The sequence below is a fragment of the Rutilus rutilus genome (genome assembly GCF_951802725.1).
Source record: "Rutilus rutilus genome assembly, chromosome: 4".
NCBI lineage: Eukaryota > Metazoa > Chordata > Actinopteri > Cypriniformes > Leuciscidae > Rutilus > Rutilus rutilus.
The window spans coordinates 46,731,010-46,756,104 of NC_140212.1; the positions used below are offsets into that span (position 1 = coordinate 46,731,010).

Here is a 25,095-nt window from a genome sequence, read left to right on the forward strand (position 1 = left end):
GATGATGAAACTGATCAGGAAGATTATTAATAAAGCAATCTTTAGTAGCAGAAGTGATAGGTCTCACATATTTGAAACACGGAGTCGGCTTTGCAGCCTTGGCTAAATGCAAATTACACGAGACTAGGTAATGATCTGAGATGTCATCGCTCTGCTGCAGAATTTCAACGGCATCAACATCTATTCCGTGTGATAATATTAGATCTAGAGTATGATTACGACGATGAGTAGGTCCTGACACTGTTGTCTAACTCCAATTGAATTTACAATGTCTTTAAATGCCAATCCCAATGCATCTTTTTCATTATCGATGTGTATATTAAAATCACCAAAAATAAGTACTTTATCTGCAGTCATTATTAATTCTGATAGAAAGTCCGCAAATTCTTTGATAAAGTCTGTATGGTGCCCTGGTGGCCTGTATACAGTAGCCAGCACAAATCTCAAACGTGATTTATCGTTTACACTATATATTTTTACATTAAGCACCAATGCTTCAAAAGAATTATATTTAAAACTTGATTTCTTAGTGGTTTTGAAACTATTACTATAAATTACAGCAACACCACCCCCTTTGCGTTTCAGACGAGGCTCATGTTTATAACAGTAATCTTGCGGGGTTGATTCATTTAAAGTAATGTAATCGTTTGGTTTTAGCCAGGTTTCTGTCAGACACAGCACATCTAGGTTATTATCTGAAATCATATCATTAACAACGAGTGCTTTTGAAGTAAGCGATCGAATATTCAGCAACCCAAGCTTTAGCATTTGCTCATCTATATTATAGCTGTTTTTTATTTGTTGAACATCAATTCAATTTTTAACCTTAGATGGGTTTAAACGTTTTTTGGATTTCCAAGTTCGGGGAACAGACACAGTCTCTATATGATGATAGCTAGGTGGAAGAGGCTCTATGTGATGTGATTTATCTGACCTTGGTATGCAGGTATACAACCAAGGTATGCAGCAAAGCATTTGTGTAGCCACAACATGCACAACCTTGAGGTGGATGGGCTACAACAGCGGAAGACCCCACCGGGTACCACTCATCTCCACTACAAATAGGAAAAAGAGGCTACAATTTGCACGAGCTCACCAAAATTGGAAAGTTGAAGACTGGAAAAATGTTGCCTGGTCTAATGAGTCTCGATTTCTGTTGAGACATTCAGATGGTAGAGTCAGAATTTGGCGTAAACAGAATGAGAACATGGATCCATCATGCCTTGTTACCACTGTGCAGGCTGGTGGTGGTGGTGTAATGGTGTGGGGGATGTTTTCTTGGCACACTTTAGGCCCCTTAGTGCCAATTGGGCATTGTTTAAATGCCACGGCCTACCTGAGCATTGTTTCTGACCATGTCCATCCCTTTATGACCACCATGTACCCATCCTCTGATGGCTACTTCCAGCAGGATAATGCACCATTTCACAAAGCTCGAATCATTTCACCAGTCATTTCTAGGCTTGACTACTGCAATGCTCTTCTGGCCGGACTTCCATCATGTGCAACTAAACCTCTACAAATGATTCAGAATGCTTCAGCTCGTCTTGTCTTCAACGAGCCCAAAAGGGCCCACGTCACTCCTCTGTTCATCTCTCTGCACTGGCTACCTCTCGTTGCTCGCATCAAGTTCAAGGCATTGACACTTTCTTACAGATCTATCACAGGCTCAGCTCCCTCCTACTTTCACTCACTCCTACGAGTCTACACCCCTAACAGAAGCCATTGTGGTTCTCTTGGTTCGTTGGTCTCGTGGTTCCATCACAGAAAGCCACAAGATCTCTTTCCAGAACAATCTCATTCACAGTTCCATGCTGGTGGAACGCTCTCCCCACCCTCATCCGGAATGCAGAATCCCTGACAACATTCAAAAGACAACTGAAAACCCATCTCTTCCGTGAGCACTTAACCTCATAAATAAAAAATAAAAAAACCTTCCCTTTTCCTTTAAAAACCTCGCTTATCGGGCTTATGCTACTCTCAATAATGCCTGAACTTCGTATTTTGAGCACTTCTTGCGTTGTTTTTGCCTCTTCATGATGACTCGCTTAGGCAAGGCAAGGCAAGGCAAGTTTATTTATATAGCACATTTCATACACAGTGGCAATTCAAAGTGCTTTACATAGAAGAAATTAAAATAATAAAAAGAATAAGGAATAATTAAAACAGTTTATACAGAAAATACAGTACAGTTCAAACAGTCGGACGAACATTGGCACAGTGCTCATTCATTAAATGCAAAGCTAAACAGATGTGTTTTGAGTCTGGATTTGAATGTGACTACAGTAGGAGCACATCTGATCTCCTCTGGAAGCTGGTTCCAGCTGCGGCTGGCATAATAGCTAAAAGCGGACTCGCCATGCTTAGAGTGAACCCTTGGTATTTCTAGCTGATATGATCCTAATGATCTGAGTGATCTGTTGGGTTTATATTCAGTGAGCATATCTGCAATGTATTGAGGTCCTAGGCCATTGAATGATTTAAATACCAGTAGTAATACTTTAAAATCAATCCTAAATCTAACCGGGAGCCAGTGTAAAGACCTGAGGACTGGTGTGATGTGTTCATATTTTCTGGTTCTGCTCAGAATCCTAGCGGCAGCGTTCTGTATGAGCTGCAACTGTCTTATGGTCTTTTTGGGAAGGCCAGTGAGGAGTCCATTACAGTAATCCACCCTGCTGGTGATGAAAGCATGAACAAGTTTCTCTAAGTCTTGTCTGGAAACAAAGCATCTAATTCTTGCAATATTTTTTAGATGATAGTACGCTGATTTTGTTATCGCTTTGACATGACTACTGAAACTAAGGTCTGACTCTAGTGTCACACCAAGATTCCTGACTTGATTTTTAGTTGTTTGACCCCTAGAGTGAAGGTATGCATTCACCTTGAGAACTTCATCTTTGTTTCCAAACGCAATGACTTCAGTTTTGTCTTTGTTTAATTGAAGAAAGTTTTGACACATCCAACTGGTGACTTCATCAATGCACTGGTACAGGGAGTCAATGGGGCTGTAGTCGTTAGGCGATAGGGCTAAGTAAATCTGTGTGTCGTCTGCATAGCTGTGGTAAGCAATTTGGTTCTTTCTCATTATTTGGCTCATTGGAAGCATGTACAGGTTGAACAGGAGTGGCGCAAGAATTGAGCCTTGAGGGACTCCGCATGTCATGGATGTCCACTCAGACTTATGATCTCCTATACTCACATAATAACCTCTCCCATCTAAGTATGACCTGAGCCATTTTAGGACTATCCCAGAAAGCCCCACCCAGTTTTCCAGCCTGTCCAGAAGTATGTTATGATCAACAGTGTCAAATGCAGCACTGAGGTCGAGTAGTACCAGCACCGATAATTTGCCTGAATCAGTATTTAAGCGAATATCATTTATTATCTTTATGAGCGCTGTCTCTGTGCTGTGATGTGGTCGGAAACCAGATTGAAAATTGTCAAAGTATCCATTCGAGCATAAGAATTTATTCAGCTGATTGAAGACAACTTTTTCAATGATCTTGCCTATGAAAGGAAGATTTGAGATCGGTCTATAGTTGCTTACTATGGTCTTATCTAGATTGCTCTTTTTCAGGAGGGGCTTGACAACTGCAGTTTTCAGGGAGTTTGGAAAACTCCCAGAGAGAAGTGAGGTATTTACCACGTCTAGAAGATCTGCTTCTAAACTGTTAAACACACTTTTGAAAAATGATGTGGGAAGTGTGTCAAGAGCACATGTTGATGTTTTAAGGTGCTGTACGGTTTCTTCCAAAATTGTGCCATCAATTTCTTTGAAGTCAGACATAGTAACTACTTTCTCAGGTGGTCTGATCTGTCTGACCCCAGTGCAACTCAAGGATGTGCTGATCACCTTTCTGATATTGTTGATTTTCTCAGAGAAGAAAGAAGCAAACTCACTGCACTTGCTGTCTGAGAGCATTTCACTGGGAATCTGGCTTGGGGGGTTTGTCAGTCTCTCTACAGTAGCAAAAAGAGTGCGTGTGTTGTTTAAATTGCTGTTTATAATATTTGAGAAGAAAGTCTGTCTAGCTTTGCCTAGTTCCATATTGAAAGCATGAAGGCTGTCTTTGTAGATGTTATAATGGACTACAAGTTTTGTCTTCCGCCACATGCGCTCAGCTTTTCTGCATTGTCTTTTCATATTTTGCACTGCTGTTGAGTTTCTCCAAGGTGCCTTTTGTCTGCCACTCTTCTTCCTGACTTTCACAGGAGCAATATCATCAATTACACCTTTAACTTTTGAGTTAAAAGAATCAAGGAGAAAATCAACAGAGTCTGCAGATATGCTTGGTGTTAAGGATATAGCCTTCATAAATAGTACACTAGTGTTCTCATTTAAGCATCTCTTCTTGACAGACACAGATCTAGCTTCAGTGGCAGGAGAGATCAATATATCAAAGAAAATACAGAAATGATCAGACAGTGCTACATCCTTAATAACAATCGATGAAATGTTTAGACCCTTACTGATAAGTAAATCTAGAGTGTGTCCACGATTGTGTGTGGGTCCATGTACATGCTGAGTCAGATCAAAAGTTTTTAAAACAGTTTTGATTTCTTTTGCCATTTTGGTTTCTGCACTATCTATGTGGATGTTAAAATCTCCAGCAATGGCAAAACAGTCAAACTCTGATGTAATTATCGATACTAGTTCTGTAAAGTCCTCAGCAAAGGTTGGAGAGTATTTTGGTGGCCTGTAAATAATGATAAGTAAAATGCGTGGAGCACCTTTTAACAAAATACCCAGATATTCGAAAGACAAGTAATTCCCAAATGATTTTTGCTTACATTGTTAGATATCTTTAAAAAGAGCAGCTAGACCCCCACCTCTCTTAACAGCTCTGCAGACACTCATAAAAGTAAAGTTAGGAGGGGCTGCTTCATTGAGGATTGTTGCACTGCAGCTGGCTTCTAGCCAGGTTTCATTTAGAAGAATAAAATCCAGATTGTTTGTGGTTATTAAGTCGTTGACTAGAAGTGATTTATTTTTAAGTGAGCGGATGTTTAACCTGTTAAGCTGCAACCCCACTTTTGAAAAATCCCCAGAAATGACACACCCAAACTGAAACAGATACAGTTCATGAACCCTTTGCATTAAAAGCACAAGTATGATCTCATTTGAAAGCTGACACCTGGCAGTTTATTGTAAATGTAGAATTAATTATTGTCATAATGACAAAAATTGTTATAAATAGCTTCAAAGTTTTGTAAAATTATTAGAAATTAATTTTTATGAAACATCCTCATGAAAATAAAATTGAAGTTGGCACTGGAGCAATCTAGAAATGCACTACAGCTAAAGCCATATGTCTAAACATTCTATGTTTAAAATCTGAAGATAATAAGTCCAAAACTCTGTATTTGGTTAAATGTTTTTCAAGACCATGTCAAATGACTTTATTTTGATTTGACGCTAAAATGCTACTGATGTTTATTGTCATCTTCTAACCATCTATCCAGTATATTGTCTCTATTGTTTTGTGGTGCAGACGATCCCCATTCAGTCTCAGTCTCCCCCTGCACACATTCACACCTCTCCAGCCTGGTTATGGCTCGAAATATGCATTTCTTTTGTCTGCATTATAGTTACGACTGGCTATTCACAGGCTATTCATAGGGTTTCAGTCCCTAATTTCTTTTCTCAAAGTTTACCACACATTTTAAACTGTATCAAATGCATTTCTTGAATAAAGACACATTTCAGGTAGCATTCAAAAAATAATAAAAGTATAACTTCTAGGTAGCAGGTGCACCTAGGGCTAGCTAGCATGTTAGCTTAGCACACCATCAATACACGACAATTTATGAGATTAAAACCATGTTTGTGCTCTAAACTTACTTTTTAACGCACGTTGAGTATTTTAAATAATCTTCTGTGATCTAATTTGGCTTCAGATAAAAAAATCTGACAGAAAATATACTATTGGATAGTGTTCTGCACAATGATAGTCTATATAGATTAGCATTACATTATAAATATAATCTATTATTATGAAAATACCTGGCATGGCTTGAAAAACACAGGTAACTCAAATATCAGTGCAATCATGTTTATTGTCTTCAAAACATCTGTATCTGCATGTTACAGCGCGATCTCTTGTTAGCTTTGTGTGTATCAGTCAGGTATCAGTGACGTCCTGGAATGTCACATGGTCATGGCTCTTCTTCATGTTCCATATATGGACTATTATTGTGCATGTAGCGCCCTCAGGCTGTTGGTATGAATTAAAAAACACAGTATCGGAATACTAAATGCTCATAAAGATTACATCGACGCATTTGGGTATAAATTCAATAAATATTATTCCTGTCTATAGAAATATGATGTAAATCTATGAGAATCTATCAATATTTCTCCAAATCTGCACAGTTTTGAGCTAAAGCCCTGAGGGACGTTGTTTTGTGTATCGCTGTCATGACGACAGCACAGAGTTTTTTATGAATGAAAGCGGCTGACGCGCATAATTCATATTAAAGGTATCGACTCATTTTTTCATTTCATAACTCCTGACACAAATTAAGACATAACTGTCACTATGAGTTTCTCAGAATACAATAGTGGTCAAATACTGAAACTTGAGTATTATATCTTTTTAATTATGTATAGTTTGTCAAGGTATAACATTAAATCTGATAGTAATTTTGAATTAAATAAATAAATAACGCTTCAGTGCGCGGGCGCACTGGCAACGGTTAACAGGTTAAGAGTCCTAACTTCACAGTCTTACTTTTCCCCACAGCAATCTTAGTTTGACGTGTAATAGGCACCAGATTAGTTGGGTTTGCTGTACGGCTATTGAAGGCCTTAGACTTTCTATCTTGTAATAGAACAGCAATAGAGGAAGATACAGGCACACTGGGTTCCCGCTTGTTCTGTAAACATTTGAGAAAGTTTTTGTTTTCAAAACGGGGACCCGACACACATCACTGAGAGCTGGTATCAGTTGTTTTTGGTTCACCTCGAGCAGATGGAGGAGGGTGTGGGCCCTGACGTTGTGTTAGAGACCGAAGAGTTCTCACAGGAGGGATAGGGCGAGCTGGGCCCGCAGGCTTTGCTGCAGGTTTCGAAGCTGGGGGTAATGGTGCTGGTCTTTTTTTGGTAGGTAACTGGGGGCTCGCAGCAAAAGAGTGGGATAGTCTGGTTCCAGCATGCACCAGTTCTTCCATTTTCTGTGAGAAGCACAGAAGGGGTGAGGCTGGAGAGAGGGAGAGAGTGTCTGGTGAAAGGGACTGTTGCTCTGCTGTTATCAGAGGCTGTGATATGCTGTCCTGGCTTCCCTGGCTGTTTTCCAGGAAGTCGTCCTTGGGTGCTAAATCTTCAAGCAGTTCTGATATGTCACAGTCTGTCTGAGGTGAGCTCTGTGTGCAGGGCTCAGCTGAGATTGTGTCCGTGAGCAGAGGTTGTTGTGGCGGATTGGTGTTATCATGTCCATTTTGCTGCTGAAGTGAAGTCCCGTGGTCATTCATACTGTGTCCAGGTGTGTGTGTGCCGTTCAGATTGAGTGGATTGGCACACACTGCAGAAGGATGATTGAGGGAGAAGTAGATATTGTCCTTTAACACTCTTGAACCAAGTTTGTTTGGGTGATGGCCATCCCGATGAAAAAGTTGTCTCTGACTCCAGAAAAGATTGAAATTGTCAATAAAGTTCACTCCTTTTATATTGCAGGTTTTTTGCAGCCATGTATTTAGCCCAAGCAACCGTGAAAACCTGTTTGTTCCTCTTGCTGGTAGTGGTCCACTGATGAATGTTTCAACTTTCAGTCTTTTAAGTGTTTCAAAAAGATCAATGAAATCCTTTTTAAGGAGTTCTGACTGCTCTTTATGAATATCATTCTTCCCCACATGAATGATGAGTCGATTTGCAGTCTTATGTTCCATCAGAATGTTCTGAAGTTCCCTGTTTACATCAGAAGTTGTTGCTTGTGGAAGGCAGCACGTAGTTGTATCCTTGCTGCTAATGTTTCTGATTATGGAGTCCCCCACTATCAGAGTCCTGGGCTCGGCTGCGCTCTGAGCTGAGTCCCGCTGTCTGCTTGACCTTGAGCGCCAGTTAGCACCAGTGTTAGCTACTGGCCTATTCAGTCTGTGTTCGATCACATTCATCACATTTGGGGATTCCTCATTTACATTCATTAGCACTTCAAATCTGTTCTCAAGATGTATAGGCAGTGGTGGGAGACCAGTCTTTGCAATCCTTGTCAGAGCTGTATCTGGGGTAGAGGATGCTACTGCGGCAATATGTGATGCTCGTGACAATCTGATGTCTCGAGTGCCTTTGGGTCTCCCTCCCTGTGTGTGCCATCGATTAGTAAGTCGATCGGCTTGTTTCTCTACCTGTCGAGGAGCACTAGTTTCATGGGACTCACCAGTATGCTGAGGGTGTCCATGACGAAGCTCTGTTGTGTGCTCCGTCTGGTTTGGTGGTCCCGTAAGTAACTTTGTTTCAAGAACTGCAATCCTTTGTAAAAGTCTGTGGCAGTTGGTGCAGCAAGTAGATTTCAGAAGAGGCATTTTCTCTTATCCTTTTAGGCAGTTGTGTTTTCCTTTCCCGGAATGTAAGCTGGTCGGGTAAAAGAATTCTCAGTTTTTGAAGTAATCCAAACTTTGTCGTATGAGCACTGTGCTGATTTGCTGAAGTTAAAATTAGGTGATAAAAGGAAATAAAATAAAGGAAAAAAAATATATATATATTAAAAAAAAATAGGAGATAAAATGTAAAAGCGATAGAGCAAAGCGCGGAGCAGTAAGCGAGAGCGTCCGAACAGTAGCTGAGCAGGAAGTGAAAAAAAAGTCTTAACTTAGTCCTAATCTGTAAGTTGCTTTGGATAAAAGCGTCTGCTAAATGACTAAATGTAAATGTATTTCAAATTGGTTTCTTGAATATGACAATGAGTTCACTGTACTAAATTGGCCCCCACAGTCACCAGATCTCAACCCAATTGAGCATCTTTGGGATGTGGTGGAACGGGAGCTTCGTGCCCTGGATGTGCATCCCACAAATCTCCATCAACTGCAAGATGCTATCCTATCAATATGGGCCAACCTTTCTAAAGAATGCTTTCAGCATCTTGTTGAATCAATGCCACGTAGAATTAAGGCAGTTCTGAAGGCGAAAGGGGGTCAAACACAGTATTAGTATGGTGTTCCTAATTATACACCAGTGCCGCCCTCCTGCATTCTCCTCCTGCTCGGGGCCGGTAAAGGCTCGAGGGGAGGAGCCACAGGGAGGCGGCCTCGGGGGGAAGCAGACTAAGGAGACCGCACAGACGGATGACCGTTGGTGCAGAAGGCCTCAGTCCACTTCAGGGGAGGGTTGAAGACTGTTGGGCGCAGTCCTCAACCACACCGCCGAGGAAGCCGCCCGTCTCAAGAGTGCTGCCTAGCCAGGCATTTAGCCGGCTAAGGGGCAGAGACAGGGGCAGCGACTGAATTCTCAGACCCCCTCACATCAACTTGGCTGAGCCCATTCCTGGACCACACCTGTGGACATCACCTGGCACAGGGATCACGCAGGTACCGATGTCACCCGTAGAGCGAGGTCAGTAGTGTGTGTGGCGGATCGATCAGCCCAGACATGGGAGGCATAGCGTCCCTGCGTGGGTGGGGTGTGGTCGAGTTTCCGCGTTCTGTCAGTGTTGGCCAGGGAAGGACCAGCGTTACACGGCGGCCTGTTCTGACAGAACTCCCGAGTCAGCACTGCCTCGAAGGCGAAGGCAACACACAGCACTGCATGCCTGTGCCACGATAGTGACAGAGAACATACAGCCCATGATCGCTGTGCGATCGAGTGCAGCAAAGGCGGAGGACAAGAGCTGTAAGCGATAAGACATGGGGACTCTCACGAGCCGGAGGCATCCTAATGCATATCCGGGAGAAAGACACTGGGAGCGAGTTCTGTAGAGCAACACGCGGCCAGGAACCAATTGTAAGCCTACAGCGCTCGGGGGGAGGGCGCCACTCCAACCGATGCTTTCAGCTGCCCGGGAAAGCATGGCCATCAGCTCTGGATCTGACTCGACTAACGCTGACACTCCCGAGGGAGGCAACGCAGTCGAATCCTCATTTCCAGAGAAATCAAGCCCGCCTTTTGATGCTGTGAGTGACATGACACCATCTGCTGGAGCCCCGAATGAAAACATTGGGTCCCCGAGAGGAACCAGGCACACACGGATGTTCCACGGTTTGCGAAGTGGAGGGGGGCGTTGCCCGAGGTAAGCTCGTCGGTATTATGACACACCGTAACCCTCAGATCACCCTGGCCACCAGCCAAAGTATCCCCTCTCGAGGAAGAGATAGATTGGTGTGTGGCAGAAGGGACTCTCACACAAAGATCATTGAGTCTCGATCTATAAACATTGCGATGGTCATGTTCCCGCAATGAAAACATGACTCATCCACGAGCGCTGCCGAGCGTGATTAAGCCCAACATGCGAAACAGCGCTTGTGACCGTTAGGCAGTTGAATCACGCGCCCACATCCAGTAAATACACGGGCGAGCCGTCTTGAAAAAGACGTGCCGCGTGCAGCTCTTTTAGAGAGAGGAAAAGGCTCAACAGAGTGCTGAAGCGCCCAGGGAGAAACACACACACACTGTCGGCAGATCACTGCACAGACCAGCAGCAGGCAATGCGATCTCGCTGGAATGCGCCGTCACACCAACACTGAAGAGCCGCTCGTCTCGTAGAGTGAAGATGATTCAGAATGGCTTGTAGGAGTGAAGAAAACTCTTTGCTCCGAAGCGAAAACATATCTTCATGTTGCCAGCGTACTTCCTTATATACCCACGACGTGGTGCGGACTCATGCTATGCAAATTCCGCAGACCCATGGCATTTTCAACTGTTCAACTGTTTGGTAACCCACATTCTTCAAAATAACTTTTATGTTCAACATAAACATCAGGTTTAAAACAACTTGAGAGTAAAGGGATAGTTCATCTAAATGAAAATTGTCATCATTTACTCAATAAAACAACAAAAGAGAAAACCACTCAATACTTTTAAATAAAGAACCTTAATACACTAGCTTTAATGAGAATCAATGTATATTTTATACATTATTTTCTAAAGGAAATACTTTCTTGCATACGATGCAGAAAGAGCACCCCATGGAAGTACCAGGAGTGTGATGTGGGCCTATGCTTGCAACTTGAAAGGAACTGCTTTAGAGAGCACCATGAGTGAATGAGTGAAGGATCAAAAACACCTGGAGAACTGGGGTAAAAGAAAAGGCTCCTGAGTGAAAACTCTGCAACCGAGTGTCACAAAAAAGACTTGTATATATGTATTATAGTTTATTCTTCAAGTTTAAAGTGTTTTATTCTTTTGTTCAGGGGTTTTCAGATTTTTTCAAAATAAAAAGCAGTAAAATGTATTCCCATTTTTAAAATGTTTGTGTATTTAAATTATATTTTCAATCTCACCACACACAGTAAGGGACAATAACTATAATTTGTTGAAAGCCAGATTTTTCTGAAAAAAATGACACCTTGCACTTGAGGATATCACATTGGGCCCTATTTTAACGGTCTGAAACGCAAGTATCAAGCGCGAAACTCAAGTAACTTTGTGGGCGGGTCTTGGGCGCTGTTGCTATTATACTGGCGGGATAAATGACTCTTGCGCCCGACGCAAATCTAAAATGGGTTGGTCTGAAGTAGCTTCATTATTCATAGGTGTGGTTTGGGCATAACGTGAAATAAACCAATCAGAGCGTCATCTCACATTCCCTTTAAGAGCAGGCGCGCTTGTTCTAAAGTGGATTGCTATTATAACGGCGGATTTGCCAGGAGCAGTTCACAGCCGAGGAGGCCGACGTTCTCGTCACGGCCGTAAAACACAGAGAAGTGACGTTGGGGATGGAGAAACACACCCAAATTAACTTCGGTTAAACAGGCGTATGATAATTTGGGTAAAGCCTGTTTTATGCTTCTGCGTCGAACTGCCGCCGTAGCTACGTCGTAGGCTGTGTGTAGCGCGCGTACCCTACGGCGTACCCTGACGTGCACCTCTCCAAAAATGTAACAACGCGTCAATTCTACGCGGACACAAGCGCTGTGATTGGTCTGCCAGAACCCCTCCTTCGGGGTTTCACACGCTCCCTAGGTACGCGTCAACGCGGACAATGACACAGAAGTATAAATTAAAACCAACACGTTGCCTACGGCGTATAGGCTCCGGCGTAGGTCCGACGCAGAAGTATAATGAGGCCTTAAATGTGTAAGCTAGATGCATGTTTTTATAATAAACTATCTATCTATCTATCGTAATATGATTTGCAAAAATGAAAACTGCTGCTGTGTAGATGAGAGAATCAAAGTGTATGCGCGTTGTGCACACGCTACATTTATTATGGCCAAGCATGCGCCCTTAAAATAGCATATAATAACATGCGCAACGCGCCACTGACTTTAAACTAGTTTTTTTTCGGCCAGTGGCGGAATTGTTTTCTAAACCTGCAAAATAGCATGAGGGAACGTTTGCGCTCTTTGTGCTTTGTGCTGAACCGCCCCAGGGAGCGCAAGTGTATTTCTTAGTTAACCAACGTGCTTCTGTGGAGGGAAAAGTCTGCTGTGCGCGGGTGCAAAATAGGAATGATACATGCGCAGAGGTGGGCACAAATACATCAAAAACTATTTTGTTACAAACTACAAATCCTGGCTCATGAAATGTAACAAAATAAAATACAAAATACTGATGTGAAAAATGTATTTAAATAAAATACAAGTAATTAGTATTTTGAAAATACAAAAATACTCCCACAATAATCTTAAGTCTTCTTTTTTTATTACTGAAAGGTCAATAACACAAATAGTAGCAATAACACAAATATGAGAAATGTGTAAATTCAAAATGGCGAAGTAGCAAAATAAAAAAGCAAGGGCATTTCACTAATCACGGGATCCGTGAGCTAGTGTCCGTGTGCGAGTGGTGGTGACGTTTCAAACGCGTCGAAAGCAGCGAAGAGTTATAGTCCACAAAGTACTCTCACACAAAGTCTAACCGTATCAAACTTCTACCCGCTAAATTGTAGCATTCTTTACATGAAAAATTATATAAAAAATTCACAGACAACATATGTTCACATTCATGGCACAATTCAAACGGGACCAGAAAAGAATCATTTTCTCCCATTCACTTGCATTGACGATTTTTCTACCTAGAGGTTCAGTGGGGTTAGCGGAAGGGCGGCGCTGCGTCATATCATTACGCCTGCTGGACTCATGGTACGGCAGCAAAGTTTCTTGATTATTACGCAGGAATGAGAGTATAGTTCCTAGCCATATCAGCCTAGAAAAATCGCAACTTTTCATTTTCCGTCGGTCTTAGTACACGATGTAACTACAGAAGAGTCAAGTTTTAAATAGGAAAAATATCGAAACTCTTTGGTCATTTTTTTGAGAGAGATGCTAATGGTCTCGTCCGATTCAATGATCTATGCTAAGCTATGCTAAAAGTGGGACCGCCAGACCCGGAGATCGGCTGAATGGATTCGAAAACGGTCAAACTCAACTGTTTAACTCTGGGGGAGTTGTAAAATGAACCTATTTCCAAAAAAAGTGGAGTATCCCTTTAAGAGGAGCAGCGCCACTTCTTCTACTGTGTTCAAAACTCATTCACTTCTTGGAGGGAGCCCGGTCTACAGGGTGTCACGTGATTTTCATGCATCTAACCTGGACATTGCCTTTGGCAACATCAGACTGAAAATATGGCAAAATCATTTACTATGGTGATAAGCATATGGTGATTTTTCTTAAGTATTTAAGTATTTGAAATTCTCTAAATACACTCCCTCAAAATATTTTGTTACAAACTACATTTAATTTTTTCCACCCCTGCAAAATACAAATTACAAAATACACTAAAGTAATTAAATACGTATTTAAAATACATTTAATTGAAATACTGCCCATGTCTGTACATGCGTCAGTGTACAAAGTCAATTGCGCTGGGTGCAAGATAGGGCCCATTGTGTTATAATTCTACATTTCATTTTAAAGTGAACTACTCCTTTAATAGGCCTTTCAGCCACTTGCAGATTAAGCCAGTTAGTAAAGACAATGTTTAAAATAGTCCAAGTGAAAACCGTGGCTCAACCAGAAGCTTATCAAGCGACGAGAATACTTTTTGTGCGCAAAAATACAAACAAAAATAACTCCTTTATTCAACTATTCATTTTCTTCTGTGTGGGTCTGAGTGAGTTCACGAGAGACACGACGCATGCGCCCAGAACTGTTTTAAACATTGTCTTTACTAACTTTTCTGGGCCGGCAGAATGAAATTACATAGAAACCTATAGAGGAGTGAGCTAGCTCTCAGATTTCATTAAAAATATCTTAATTTATGTTCCGAAGATGAACGAAAGTCTTATTGGGTTGGAACAACATGAGGGTGAGTGATTACTGACAGAGTTTTCATTTTTGGGTGAACTATCCCTTTAAGAAATATCATTCTATAATAGTTTTTGTCCTAAATGAGGTTACTGAAATCACCATGGTTACTAAACAGATAAGATTAAATAGATATAAGCAAATAAAATAAATAAATAACTTAAGAATACTATCACATCTTTCTTTTAAGATCTCTCTGTAATCAGGAATTCTGAAACTGTCTGACCTTTTACAGTTTTATTTTAACTGCACAATTTTCACATTTTCAAAACTCTCCGTACTAACATCACAACAGATCATCAGAAGTGCATGAAATACATGCACTTTTCAAATATTTCAGCATGTTTTCAATTGTGTCAGTTCTATACACGAAATCATAACATATCCTTTTATATATATATATATATATGTGTGTGTATATGTATATGTCTATAGATATACAATTTCTACTTTGTTTGCAATTTCTGTTATGTAATGAATTATTTTTAAATAAGCGATTTATCTTAGATTATAACCACTATGTTCAAAGTGTGTGAGAGAGAGAGAGAGAGAGAGAGAGAGAGAGAGAGAGAGAGAGAGAGAGAGAGAGAGAGTGTGTGTGTGTGTGTGTGTGTGTGTGTGTGTGTGTGTGTGTAGACGTACATTTGTGTAGTCCTGCTGTAATCCTGATCTCTCCTCCATGATCCACACTACAAAACACACACAGTTAATCAGTAAACACACAACCAGACACACACTCACACACACAATCTCTCTCTCTCAAATAAATTATATTCAATTCAGAAAACTTTATTGGCATGTATTGCCAAAGCATTACAACAACATGTACATCTATGTAGAGAAAAATAATAATAATAATAAAACTAAATAAAAAAGATGACAAAAGGAATCGCCGGTGCAGCACAGATGTCTACTAATGATGAAGATGTAACATTACATCGAAACGTTAGTCATTTATTGTTATGCACCTTAAATAAATATTTTTAATTAGTAGACATCTGTGCTGCACCGGCGATTCCTTTTGTCTGGTTGTATTGTCCTGCCCTGGTTGCAACGGATTGTTTGTGGATTACAGAAGCGCAGAGAACCTTCTCTTTGATTAAATAAAAAATATATTATCTATATTCATGGTAGATATAGCAAAAAATATATAATAATAACATAAATCAATAATAAAATAAAATAAATCAATAATAATAATAAATAAAGTATAATACAGAAATCATGTAACGACTGAACTTAGAAATTGAACATTAAATACGTGTGTGTGTGTGTGTGTGTGTGCGTGTGTGTGCGTGTGTGTGTGTGTGTCTGATGGGGTGTGTGTTTTGGGGCTGTGAGTGAGTGTGTGTTTATTAGATGTTTGCTTGTTTCTGGTCGTCCCTCAGGAGATTGCAGTTATAATGAACATTTGGCTTCTTCACCAAGAATAAAACTGAGTTTTTGGGTTGGATTAAATTGGGGAAATATGTTATTAATATTTGGGGTAATAGTGGTCTCTGATATGTTGGTATTTCTGTGAGGAAGTGCAGCTCGGGCTCCGTCACTCCCAGAATGCAGTGCGAGAAGAGTCTTTACATCGTCAGTGTTCACATGTAGATTCACATCACTCACTCTGCTCTCACACACACACTCACATTTTCTCTCTCTCACACTCACACACTCTCATTCACACACATACACACACACTGTCTCTCTCTCTCTCTCTCACACACACACACACACACACACACACACACACACACACACACTCTCTCTCTCTCTCTCTTGTGCGCATGCGTGAGCGTTTGCTGGGTGAGTGTGGAGAGTGTGTGGTGAGTTTGAGCGTTGTTTGAGTGTGAATGTAATTTTATGGCTGCCGTGCCTAAAACTAGTATTTCACCCTCAGCTATTTTTCTATCTTTTCTTTTTTTCTTTTCTTTTTTCGTCTTTGTTTTTTCTGTTTTAGTTACTAAGAATAGATTTTTGGTGTGCTAATCCGGGCCGTGTGCTACCTGCACTTGAGGAGGCATCGCGGTCCCGGTTTCGCGAGTTTTGAACACACTCACGCGGCGGTGAAGGTGGTGGCTGCCGTGAGTGTGGAGGATTGTTGTTTAGCAATAGGTGAAGTTGTAGGCCATGAGTGAATTTTGTCAGCCTCAAAAATGAACAATATTAATGTTATATTTTTAATTATACCATGGTCTGGGTGAATACTCGATTCTGATTGGCTGCAGGATGTCCATTAAAAAGTGATAATGTACACCTAGGAAAGGCGTCCCGTCAATTTGCCTGATGACAGTTCTAAATGATTGCGCTGGCTCAAACTCACTGATCAACTGCTGCGGTCGGGTCGCTGTGGCCACGTTGCTTGGCAACGCCTGTATACAGGAGATATTTAACAGTGCGCTCGACTTAATAAATAAAAACCCTCACGATTTTTACTCTAAAACACATTAAAGTATTATTAATTGATTAAATATTTCTTTATTTCGTAAGTGACCATGGTATAAGCGGGTTAATGCCCTTCGAGGTGTCCATTGTCAGGTATTAATGGACCGCTGCGCGTCGGACGGTTCACGCCTCGCCATCGTCCATTAATACCTGATAATGGACACCTCGTCGGGCATTAACCCTTACATAATATAGACAAAGCAAATGAGTTAGTTGAGCGTGGGATCATTATTGATGGTTTGTTTACACCTGTTCTCCCTTTGTCAATGCCATCTAAAAAAGTGACATTATCTAATGTTCCTCCATTTATTAGTGACCAGCTATTAACACAATCTCTTTCCTGTTATGGCAAATTGGTGTCTCCAATAAAAAAAAAACCGATTGGAAGTGGATCTCCATTGTTAAAACATATAGTTTCATTTAGGCGTTTTGCCTACATGATTGTGAAAGACGACGCTGAATTAGACCTTACGTTTAAATTCCGAATCGACGACTTTGACTATGTTGTGTTTGCAACAACAGGGAAAATGAAATGTTTTGGTTGCAGTAAAGTGGTCGAAAGGGTCGTTGAACAAAACAGTAGAATTTTGCGCATGTGAACGCCATCAGCGTTTCTCACAGGTTTGCGTTTAAAGTCTGTGTAGAGGGAATGGTGTCGTCTTAGCAGCCCCTAATTTAATAACAAATGATCGTTGCGACGGAAGCAAATCAATCAAAACTAACTTTAGATGGAAAATAACTTAACTCTGCTATAAAGCCAAAACAATCTCTGTTACCTTAAAGGCAGGGTAGGTAGAAATGGTCTAAAAATTTTATTTTTCAAATTTGTTTAAACTTTATGTACATATCAATACATAATTAAAATGTAAGTACTCTGAAAAAGAAAGTATCAAAATCGAGTGTCTGTAGACCTCTCACGACTGTTTTAAAGACATCTCATTATTTCCATTCACTCCACCCCCTCATTTCTGTGCTTCTTCCAAAGCCACGTCCCCAAAACACATGAACGCGCGACTCCGACCGCTGAGCTAGAGGACGCATTATTTACCTGAGACAAGCGGAGGGGAAGGGGCATTTTTTTGCCTGGTTTGCCTTCACTAACTGCATATGCCGGTACTGTAAATTTAGATTGCTCTTTCTCTGCCATTGTTTTGGTATTCCTAGGTTCAGTGCCTTCTTCTTCTTCTTCTTCGATAGATTTTATTGGCAGCTTGCAAACATAGTGCATTACCGCCATCTACTGGACGGAGGTGTGATCAGGTTCCGTGCCTCTCGCACTCCTCAAATCAAACGGTCGCGCGCAAGTGGGTAGGTGCTGTGTGGCAAAAGGGTGGTTGCCATGGTTGCGAGAGAGTGACAGTCGCCTAAGCCAATCCTTTGATTCGTCCCGAATCGAAATAATGAGCTGTGTTTAATACAGATTAAACGGTCTAGAGTCACTTGATTTTTATACTCTTTTTTTCAGAGTTCTTACATTTTAATTATGTATTGATATATATAGAAAGTTTTAACAAATTTGGATCTTTAATTTTTAATAAATCCTACCTACCCTGCCTTTAAATTATACGCTTATCTCTGTAAAGCTGCTTTGAAACAATCTACATTGTTAAAAGCGCTATATAAATGAAGATGACTTGACTTGACTAGAAGATGCGGAGTCCACTGGGTCTTTTGATGATGTACTCAACTTGACAAATTGAATAGTCACTTGTTCGTAGAGTAACGACCTTAAGGTGTCTGAGATCCCACAGTGCGAGGGAGAAAAACAGCCTTCGATTGAGCAAAGATGCGAGAATGATGGCATTGACAGAGGCAGAACATACACTGTTTAAGGTACCGTTAAAACGAAGGAAATGTGAGAAATGAGACCTGTAAAGAGAACAGATGTAGGTCAATGTGAAGACCAGGTAGACACAGAGAGTGGCAGTGAATCAGACTGTAGTCTCTCTCTTTCACAGACTGAATGCGTGAGTCGCAGTTATGAAGTGGAAGATATAAAATTGTTTCTTAAAGCAACGAAAAATAGAAGAGGGGTACGAGTGAACAAATATTTTCCTGACCTTAATCAGTTTATTGAAAATACAAGGTGTCTGATGGCTGAAGGTTTTTTTTACCAACAAAGAAATTTACAGGTTAAAGAAGCTAGTGAGAAAACTCAATACTGAGATAAACAATGATGGGGGTGGAAAAAGTTTTTGCGGTTTTGTTATTTATTCTCGATGGTGAAGTTAGTGTTGCTTCAGTCAATGTAAATGGAGCAAGAGATGGGAAAAAAAGAGCAATGTTATATGAAATGTCTAAACAGAAAAAAATTGACACATTGAAACTTGAATTAATTCCAAGAATGCTGCAGATTGGGAAAGAGAATGGGATGGCATCGCTATTTTAAGTCACAACACTGCTAGTAGTGGAGGAGTTGCCGTTTTATTTTCAAAGAATTTCAAACCAATTTTGTTTGAGGTTGTAGAGATAATAAAAGGTAGACTTTTAAAGGTTAGAGCTTTATTTGAAAATTATGTTTTTGTTTTTATTTGTGTTTATGTCCCAACCTCAGGAGTTTAAAGAATGCTGTTTTTAAATACTCTCATTTTAAACTTGCAAAATTGTGACAGTGAAGAGTTTTTGTTTCTGGGGGGAGATTTTAATTGTACTGAACAAATTATTGATAGGAATCACATAGAGCCCCATGAGCCATCTCGGAAGAGACTTATTCAAGTAATTAAAACAAATGAGTTGTGCGATATACCATGTCCGCATTACCATCGTGGGGCTCTCGTATGGATCTGCATGATGAGCAAGAGACGGGTCCGTCCCTTTCGCTTGCTGCATCACCAGATCCACGCATCCTTCCTGGTGATCTCGAAGCGCGCTCCGGCGCTTCTTCGGTTCACGAGGGGGATGATATATCTCTTGGGTCTTCGGACCACGAGCAGCCCGCCTCTGAGCATTCCTCTCGTGATAAAAGATCTGTCGAGGAATTACTCGAGGTGGTTACTCACGCGGTGGCCAGATTACAGCTTGACTGGCCACGCGAACAAGAGACCCCCAAACAGTCTAAGCTAGGGGATAGGTTTCTGTCCGGTGGCACGGGGGGAGAGAACGCAACATCAGTCTCTCCCCTTTTTCGAGGACCTCCATGACGAACTATCTAAGTCATGGAGTAAACCATATACTTCCCGTGTCTTTGTACCCTCGACGTCGACTTTTTCGACTATCGTGGGTACGAAGTCGCGGGGGTATACGGAGATGCCACAGGTTGAAGAGACGCTCGCGGGCTATCTCTCGCCTGGCGCGGCATCTTCGTTAAAGAGACCTACCCTCCCTTCGAAGCCATGTAGAACAACATCAGCGCTCGTAGGGAAAGCTTATCAAGCTGCAGGTCAGGCTGGTGCTGCGCTGCACACTATGGCGGTGTTACAGGCGTACCAGGCTGACCTGTTGAAGGATTTGAGTGCAGGCGATACTATCGATGAGGAAGCGTTTTCTGAACTGCGCCGAGCCACAGACCTGTCTCTTCGCGCGACCAAGCAAACGGCTCGCACCATCGGCCGTTTTATGTCCGCTTTGGTCAGCACGGAGAGGCATCTGTGGCTCAATCTCACTGGCATCAGAGATAAGGATCGTGTTTTTTTATTGGACTCACCTGTGTCACCATCAGGCTTGTTCGGCAATGCCGTTAATACAGTCGTTAATAGGTTTAAGGACGTAAAAAAACACGAAGAGGCGTACGTTCAGTTCCTTCCTCGCCGCACTCAAGGGGAGGGGCCGTCGGCCACCCAGCCCCGCCCCGGTCCTTCAAAAGCTAGGGAGGAGAAAAAGCAGAGTGTGGCAAGTCGTGCTCCCCCTCAGAAAGACTGGAGACAGACTCGCCAGACTCAGCAACCTCCCAGACCAGACCTCAGGACTATTATCAATAAAAAGAGAAAGTCCTGATGGTCTGGCGCCCAATCTGGTGGGGGTAGTCCCCCGCGGGATGGGGCGCGTTCAAGATCTCTTCGCCCCTTCCCGCTACCCTCACAAAACCACTCCATCCCCGCCACCTCTCGTGCCTCGGGGGGCAGCGGTTTCCAGCGAAATGTTAGATGTTCCGTCGTTTCCGGCTGTCATTCCGGACACGGAACATCTAACATCCCCTCAAAAGGAAGTATTAAAATTAATACCACTCTCAGAAAGTCTGGCAGCGTGGAAAATTCTGCCAGGCGTTTCTGCGTGGGTATTAAGCACAGTACAGTTAGGATACAGAATCCAATTTATTCGTCGTCCTCCGCGTTTCAACGGCGTGATTTTCACTACCGTGAAACCGGAGCAGATGCACGTACTGTCGCAAGAGCTGCAAACTCTTCTGAGCAAAGAGGCCATAGAACATGTTCCTCTTCCAGAGAGAGAGTCGGGCTATTACAGCAGATACTTCCTGGTTCCCAAAAAGGATGGGGGGGTGCGTCCAATCTTAGATCTTCGAGGCTTAAACCGTTCAGTCAAAGCGCTCAAGTTCAAGATGTTAACCGTCAAGACGGTCGTGACGCAAATTCAACATCACGATTGGTTCGTCACGATCGATCTGAAGGACGCATATTTTCACATAGAAATATTGCCACAACACAGGAAATTCCTGAGGTTCGCTTTCGGGGGCGAAGTGTACCAATTTCGGGTTCTTCCATTCGGCCTAGCCTTGTCACCCCGCACATACACAAAATGCATGGATGCAGCACTGGCTCCATTACGACTCCAGGGCATTCGCATTTTAAATTACATCGACGATTGGTTAATACTAGCACAATCGCGAGAGATGGCGCTCCAACACAGAGACATTGTGTTAGCTCATCTAGTTTCTCTAGGGCTGAGACTCAACACCAACACTTTCTCCTGCCCAGAGAACGACTTATCTCGGGATCATTTGGGATTCGATCACGATGCGGGCACAACTGTCTCCCGCTCGAATCGAGACCATTCGGCAGACCATGAGCAAAGTCAGGCTAGGCCAAGAACGCACTGTTCGTCAGTACCAAAAAATGTTAGGTTTCATGGCGTCAGCATCCACGGTGATTCCTCTGGGGCTGTTGCACATGAGACCGTTTCAGTTGTGGCTAAAAGCCAGAGGATTTCATCCAAGAGCCAATCCTCAAAGGCAAATAAAAGTGACGCGCCGCGGGCTTCGTACACTATCTCCGTGGCTCAGACCCCGGTTCCTCACCTTGGGTCCCACTCTAGGGGCGCCGTGTCGTCGCAGACTGCTAACGACGGACGCCTCCCTGATGGGCTGGGGAGCGGTCTTAGATGGCCGTCCAGCTCAAGGGGAATGGGAGGGCCATCAGCTCGATTGGCACATCAATTGCCTAGAGCTGATGGCCGTACTTCTGGCTCTGAAATATTTTCTCCATCAATTGAGGGGCTGTCATGTCCTAGTGCGGGTGGACAACACAGCGGCAGTTTCTTATATAAATCACCAGGGAGGTCTGCGCTCACGCAATCTGAACAGAATAGCGAGGCAGATTTTTCTCTGGGCCCAGGACAAGTTCCTGTCACTCAGGGCAGTATACATTCCAGGGCATTTGAATGTGGGAGCAGATCTATTGTCCAGACAGACACTACCGGCGGGGGAATGGAAACTCCACCCGGAAGTAGTGAAACAGATTTGGACCAAATTTTACAAAGCGGAGGTGGACCTCTTCGCCTCACAACAGACAGCGCAATGTCCCCTTTACTTCTCTCTGAGTCACTCAGCTCCACTGGGTCTTTCGGCTTGCCACGCCTTGGTTGATGGGGCACCGCTCGGGAGACACCCTCTGCTCTCTCGCTTCCTTTGTGGGGCCAGGCGACTGAGGACTTAGCTACAGTTCTCGAGGGTCTGGTTGAAACCCCCTTTGAACCTATAGAATCAGCGTCTGATAAACTTCTGACTCTAAAAATGGTTTTTCTCATGGCAATAACTTCCTTGAAGAGAATTGGGGATATGCAGGCTCTGTCTATCTCTCCATCTTTGCCCCAGGAATGGTGAAAGTGATTTTGCATCCTCATCCTGATTACCTGCCTAAGGTTCCATTTTCGGCTGTACATCCGGTCATTCTAGAAGCCTTCTGTCCTCCACCGTTCACAACGCCAGAGCAGGAGAAATCTCATAGACTGTGTCCAGTCCGTGCTCTTCAGGCTTACATCCACCGTACTAGCCAGTGGCGTAAGTCAGAGCAACTCTTCGTCTGTTATGGTGGTAGTAACAAGGGAGCAGCTGCCACCAAGCCGACCATGTCTCATTGGGTCAGGGATGCTATTGCTCTTGCTTATGAGGCGAGCGGTCAGGTTTCGCCTACAGGTCTTAGGGCTCACTCCACCAGGGGGGTCGCCTCTTCTAGTGCTCTGGCAAGGGGGGCCCCTTTGCAACATGTTTGTGATGCGGCAGGTTGGTCCTCTCCGCACACATTCATAAGATTTTATAGTTTGGATGTTCATGCCACTCCGGGCTCTCATGTCTTTGAGTCGACATCACAAGCTAATGTCTAGGCCTTCTTGCGTTCTTGTGAAACACACCTGCACAACCGTGGGGGTCCAGACATGTTCAAGCAGGGCGGCGTGGGTATTCTCGTTCCCAATGCGCTGAGCAGCGCAGCATCGATTGTAGCTTTCGAAAGGGAACGGTCTCGGTTACTTGACTGTAACCTCGTGTTGCGGGTGCGCGCCGATGACGTCATCGACCGAGGCTATATTACCTCCGGGTCAGTTCTATCGACGTGTTACACACAATATTCACAGCTGGTCACGACTAAAGACGTTCCCAATGCGCTGAGCAACGCAGCATCTCGTTCCGCTTTCTCAGGGAACAAGGTTACAGTCAAGTAACCGAGACCGTTTTAAACATCAATGTGGTATTTTTAGCAAATGTTTATTGTCCCTGTTAGTTTTTCTGATCATAGCATGGTGTGTTGTTCTTTTATTTTAAACTCCATTAGACCAAAGAGTGCTTATTGGCATTTTAACAGTTCTTTGCTCAATGATAACAATTTTAAGGAACATTTCAAAAATTTTTGGGAAAAGTTTAGAGCTACAAAGAATACATTCCAGTCATTGAGGCAGTGGTGGGATTTTGGTAAAGTTCAAATGAAACAATTTTGTCAACAGCATACTCGAAATATTACTTTACAGTTATCTAAATCTATGAAGAACTTGGAGACATCAATAGACAAATTACAGGAGTTATCTGAATCAACTGGGGGGAGGGATGTTTTGGAAGCTCTTAAAATAAAAAAACTCAACTTGGTGATCTTTTAGATCTTTGACCCCATTGATATTAGAAAGAGAGCAGTTTGTTTTTATGAAAAGCTGTACAGCTGTGAATGTGTTGCAGAGCCTGACACTGACTATGTCTTTTTTGAAAACTTGGCACAGGTGTCTGAGGATGCCAGTATGAACCTCCGTAAGGCTATGAGCCTAGAGGAGTTGAACAAGTCCCTTCAGGGCATGGAGTCCGGGAAGGCTCCTGGCATCGATGCTCTTCCAGTAGACTTTTATAAGTCTTTCTGGACAGTGTTGGGGGAGGATTTGCTCGCGGTGCTCAATGAAAGCTTGGCTGAAGGGTGGCTGCCATTGAGCTGCCGTAGAGCAGTTCTTACACTACTCCCTAAAAAAGGAGATCTGACGGAGATCAAGAACTGGCGCCCTGTGTTGTTGCTTTGCACAGATTACAAACTGCTCTCAAAAAGTTTGGCAAATAGAATGGCAGAGGTAATGGAGCAAGTTGTTCATCCGGACCAGAGCTACTGCATACCTGGTAGGTCCATTTGTGATCATTTTTCTTTAGTGCGGAATATTCTAGAGGTCTCCAAGTTGTTTAATTTTTTAGATTGTGCGTTGCTTTCTCTGAATCAAGAGAAAGCGTTTGATCGAGTTGAACATAATTACCTATGGAAAACCTTAGCAGCTTTTGGTTTCTGCCAAGATTATGTGGAAATGGTAAAGATGCTGTATACTGATGTTGAGAGTGTGCTGAAAGTGAACGGTGGCTTATGCACTCCTTTCAAGGTTGGTAGAGGTGTCAGGCAAGGATGTTCACTATCAGGAATGCTTTATTCATTACCCATAGAACCATTATTGCAGTAGATAAGAGCAAATTTGACTGGTTTAAATTTATGTGGTTTTAACTGTAACGTTCATTTATCCGCTTATGCTGATGATGTGATTGTAATAGTCAATAGTTAAAAAGATTTTAAAGAAATTACTTGAAGATTTTAGAGCTTTATCTTCTGCTAAAATAAACTGGAACAAAGCCTCACAAGT

The 25,095-nt window shown here is 42.5% G+C and overlaps 1 protein-coding gene across 2 annotated transcripts in view; it reads right to left on the reverse strand.

Moving 5' to 3' along the window:
* Positions 1-25,095, reverse strand: part of LOC311289535 (NACHT, LRR and PYD domains-containing protein 3-like) — a 128,389-nt gene that overhangs the window by 26,110 nt on the left and 77,184 nt on the right. The window contains exons 9-10 of one of the 2 annotated variants that reach the window (XM_084407613.1): positions 15,040-15,086; positions 5,125-8,569 (exon numbers count right to left, since the gene is read on the reverse strand). In XM_084407613.1, coding sequence (XP_084263739.1) covers positions 8,535-8,569; positions 15,040-15,086 — 82 coding nt within the window. In that variant the 3' untranslated portion in view covers positions 5,125-8,534. Of the gene's footprint in view, positions 1-5,124; positions 8,570-15,039; positions 15,087-25,095 lie in introns of those variants that run through there. The other variant, XM_084407612.1, reaches the window with a different exon arrangement.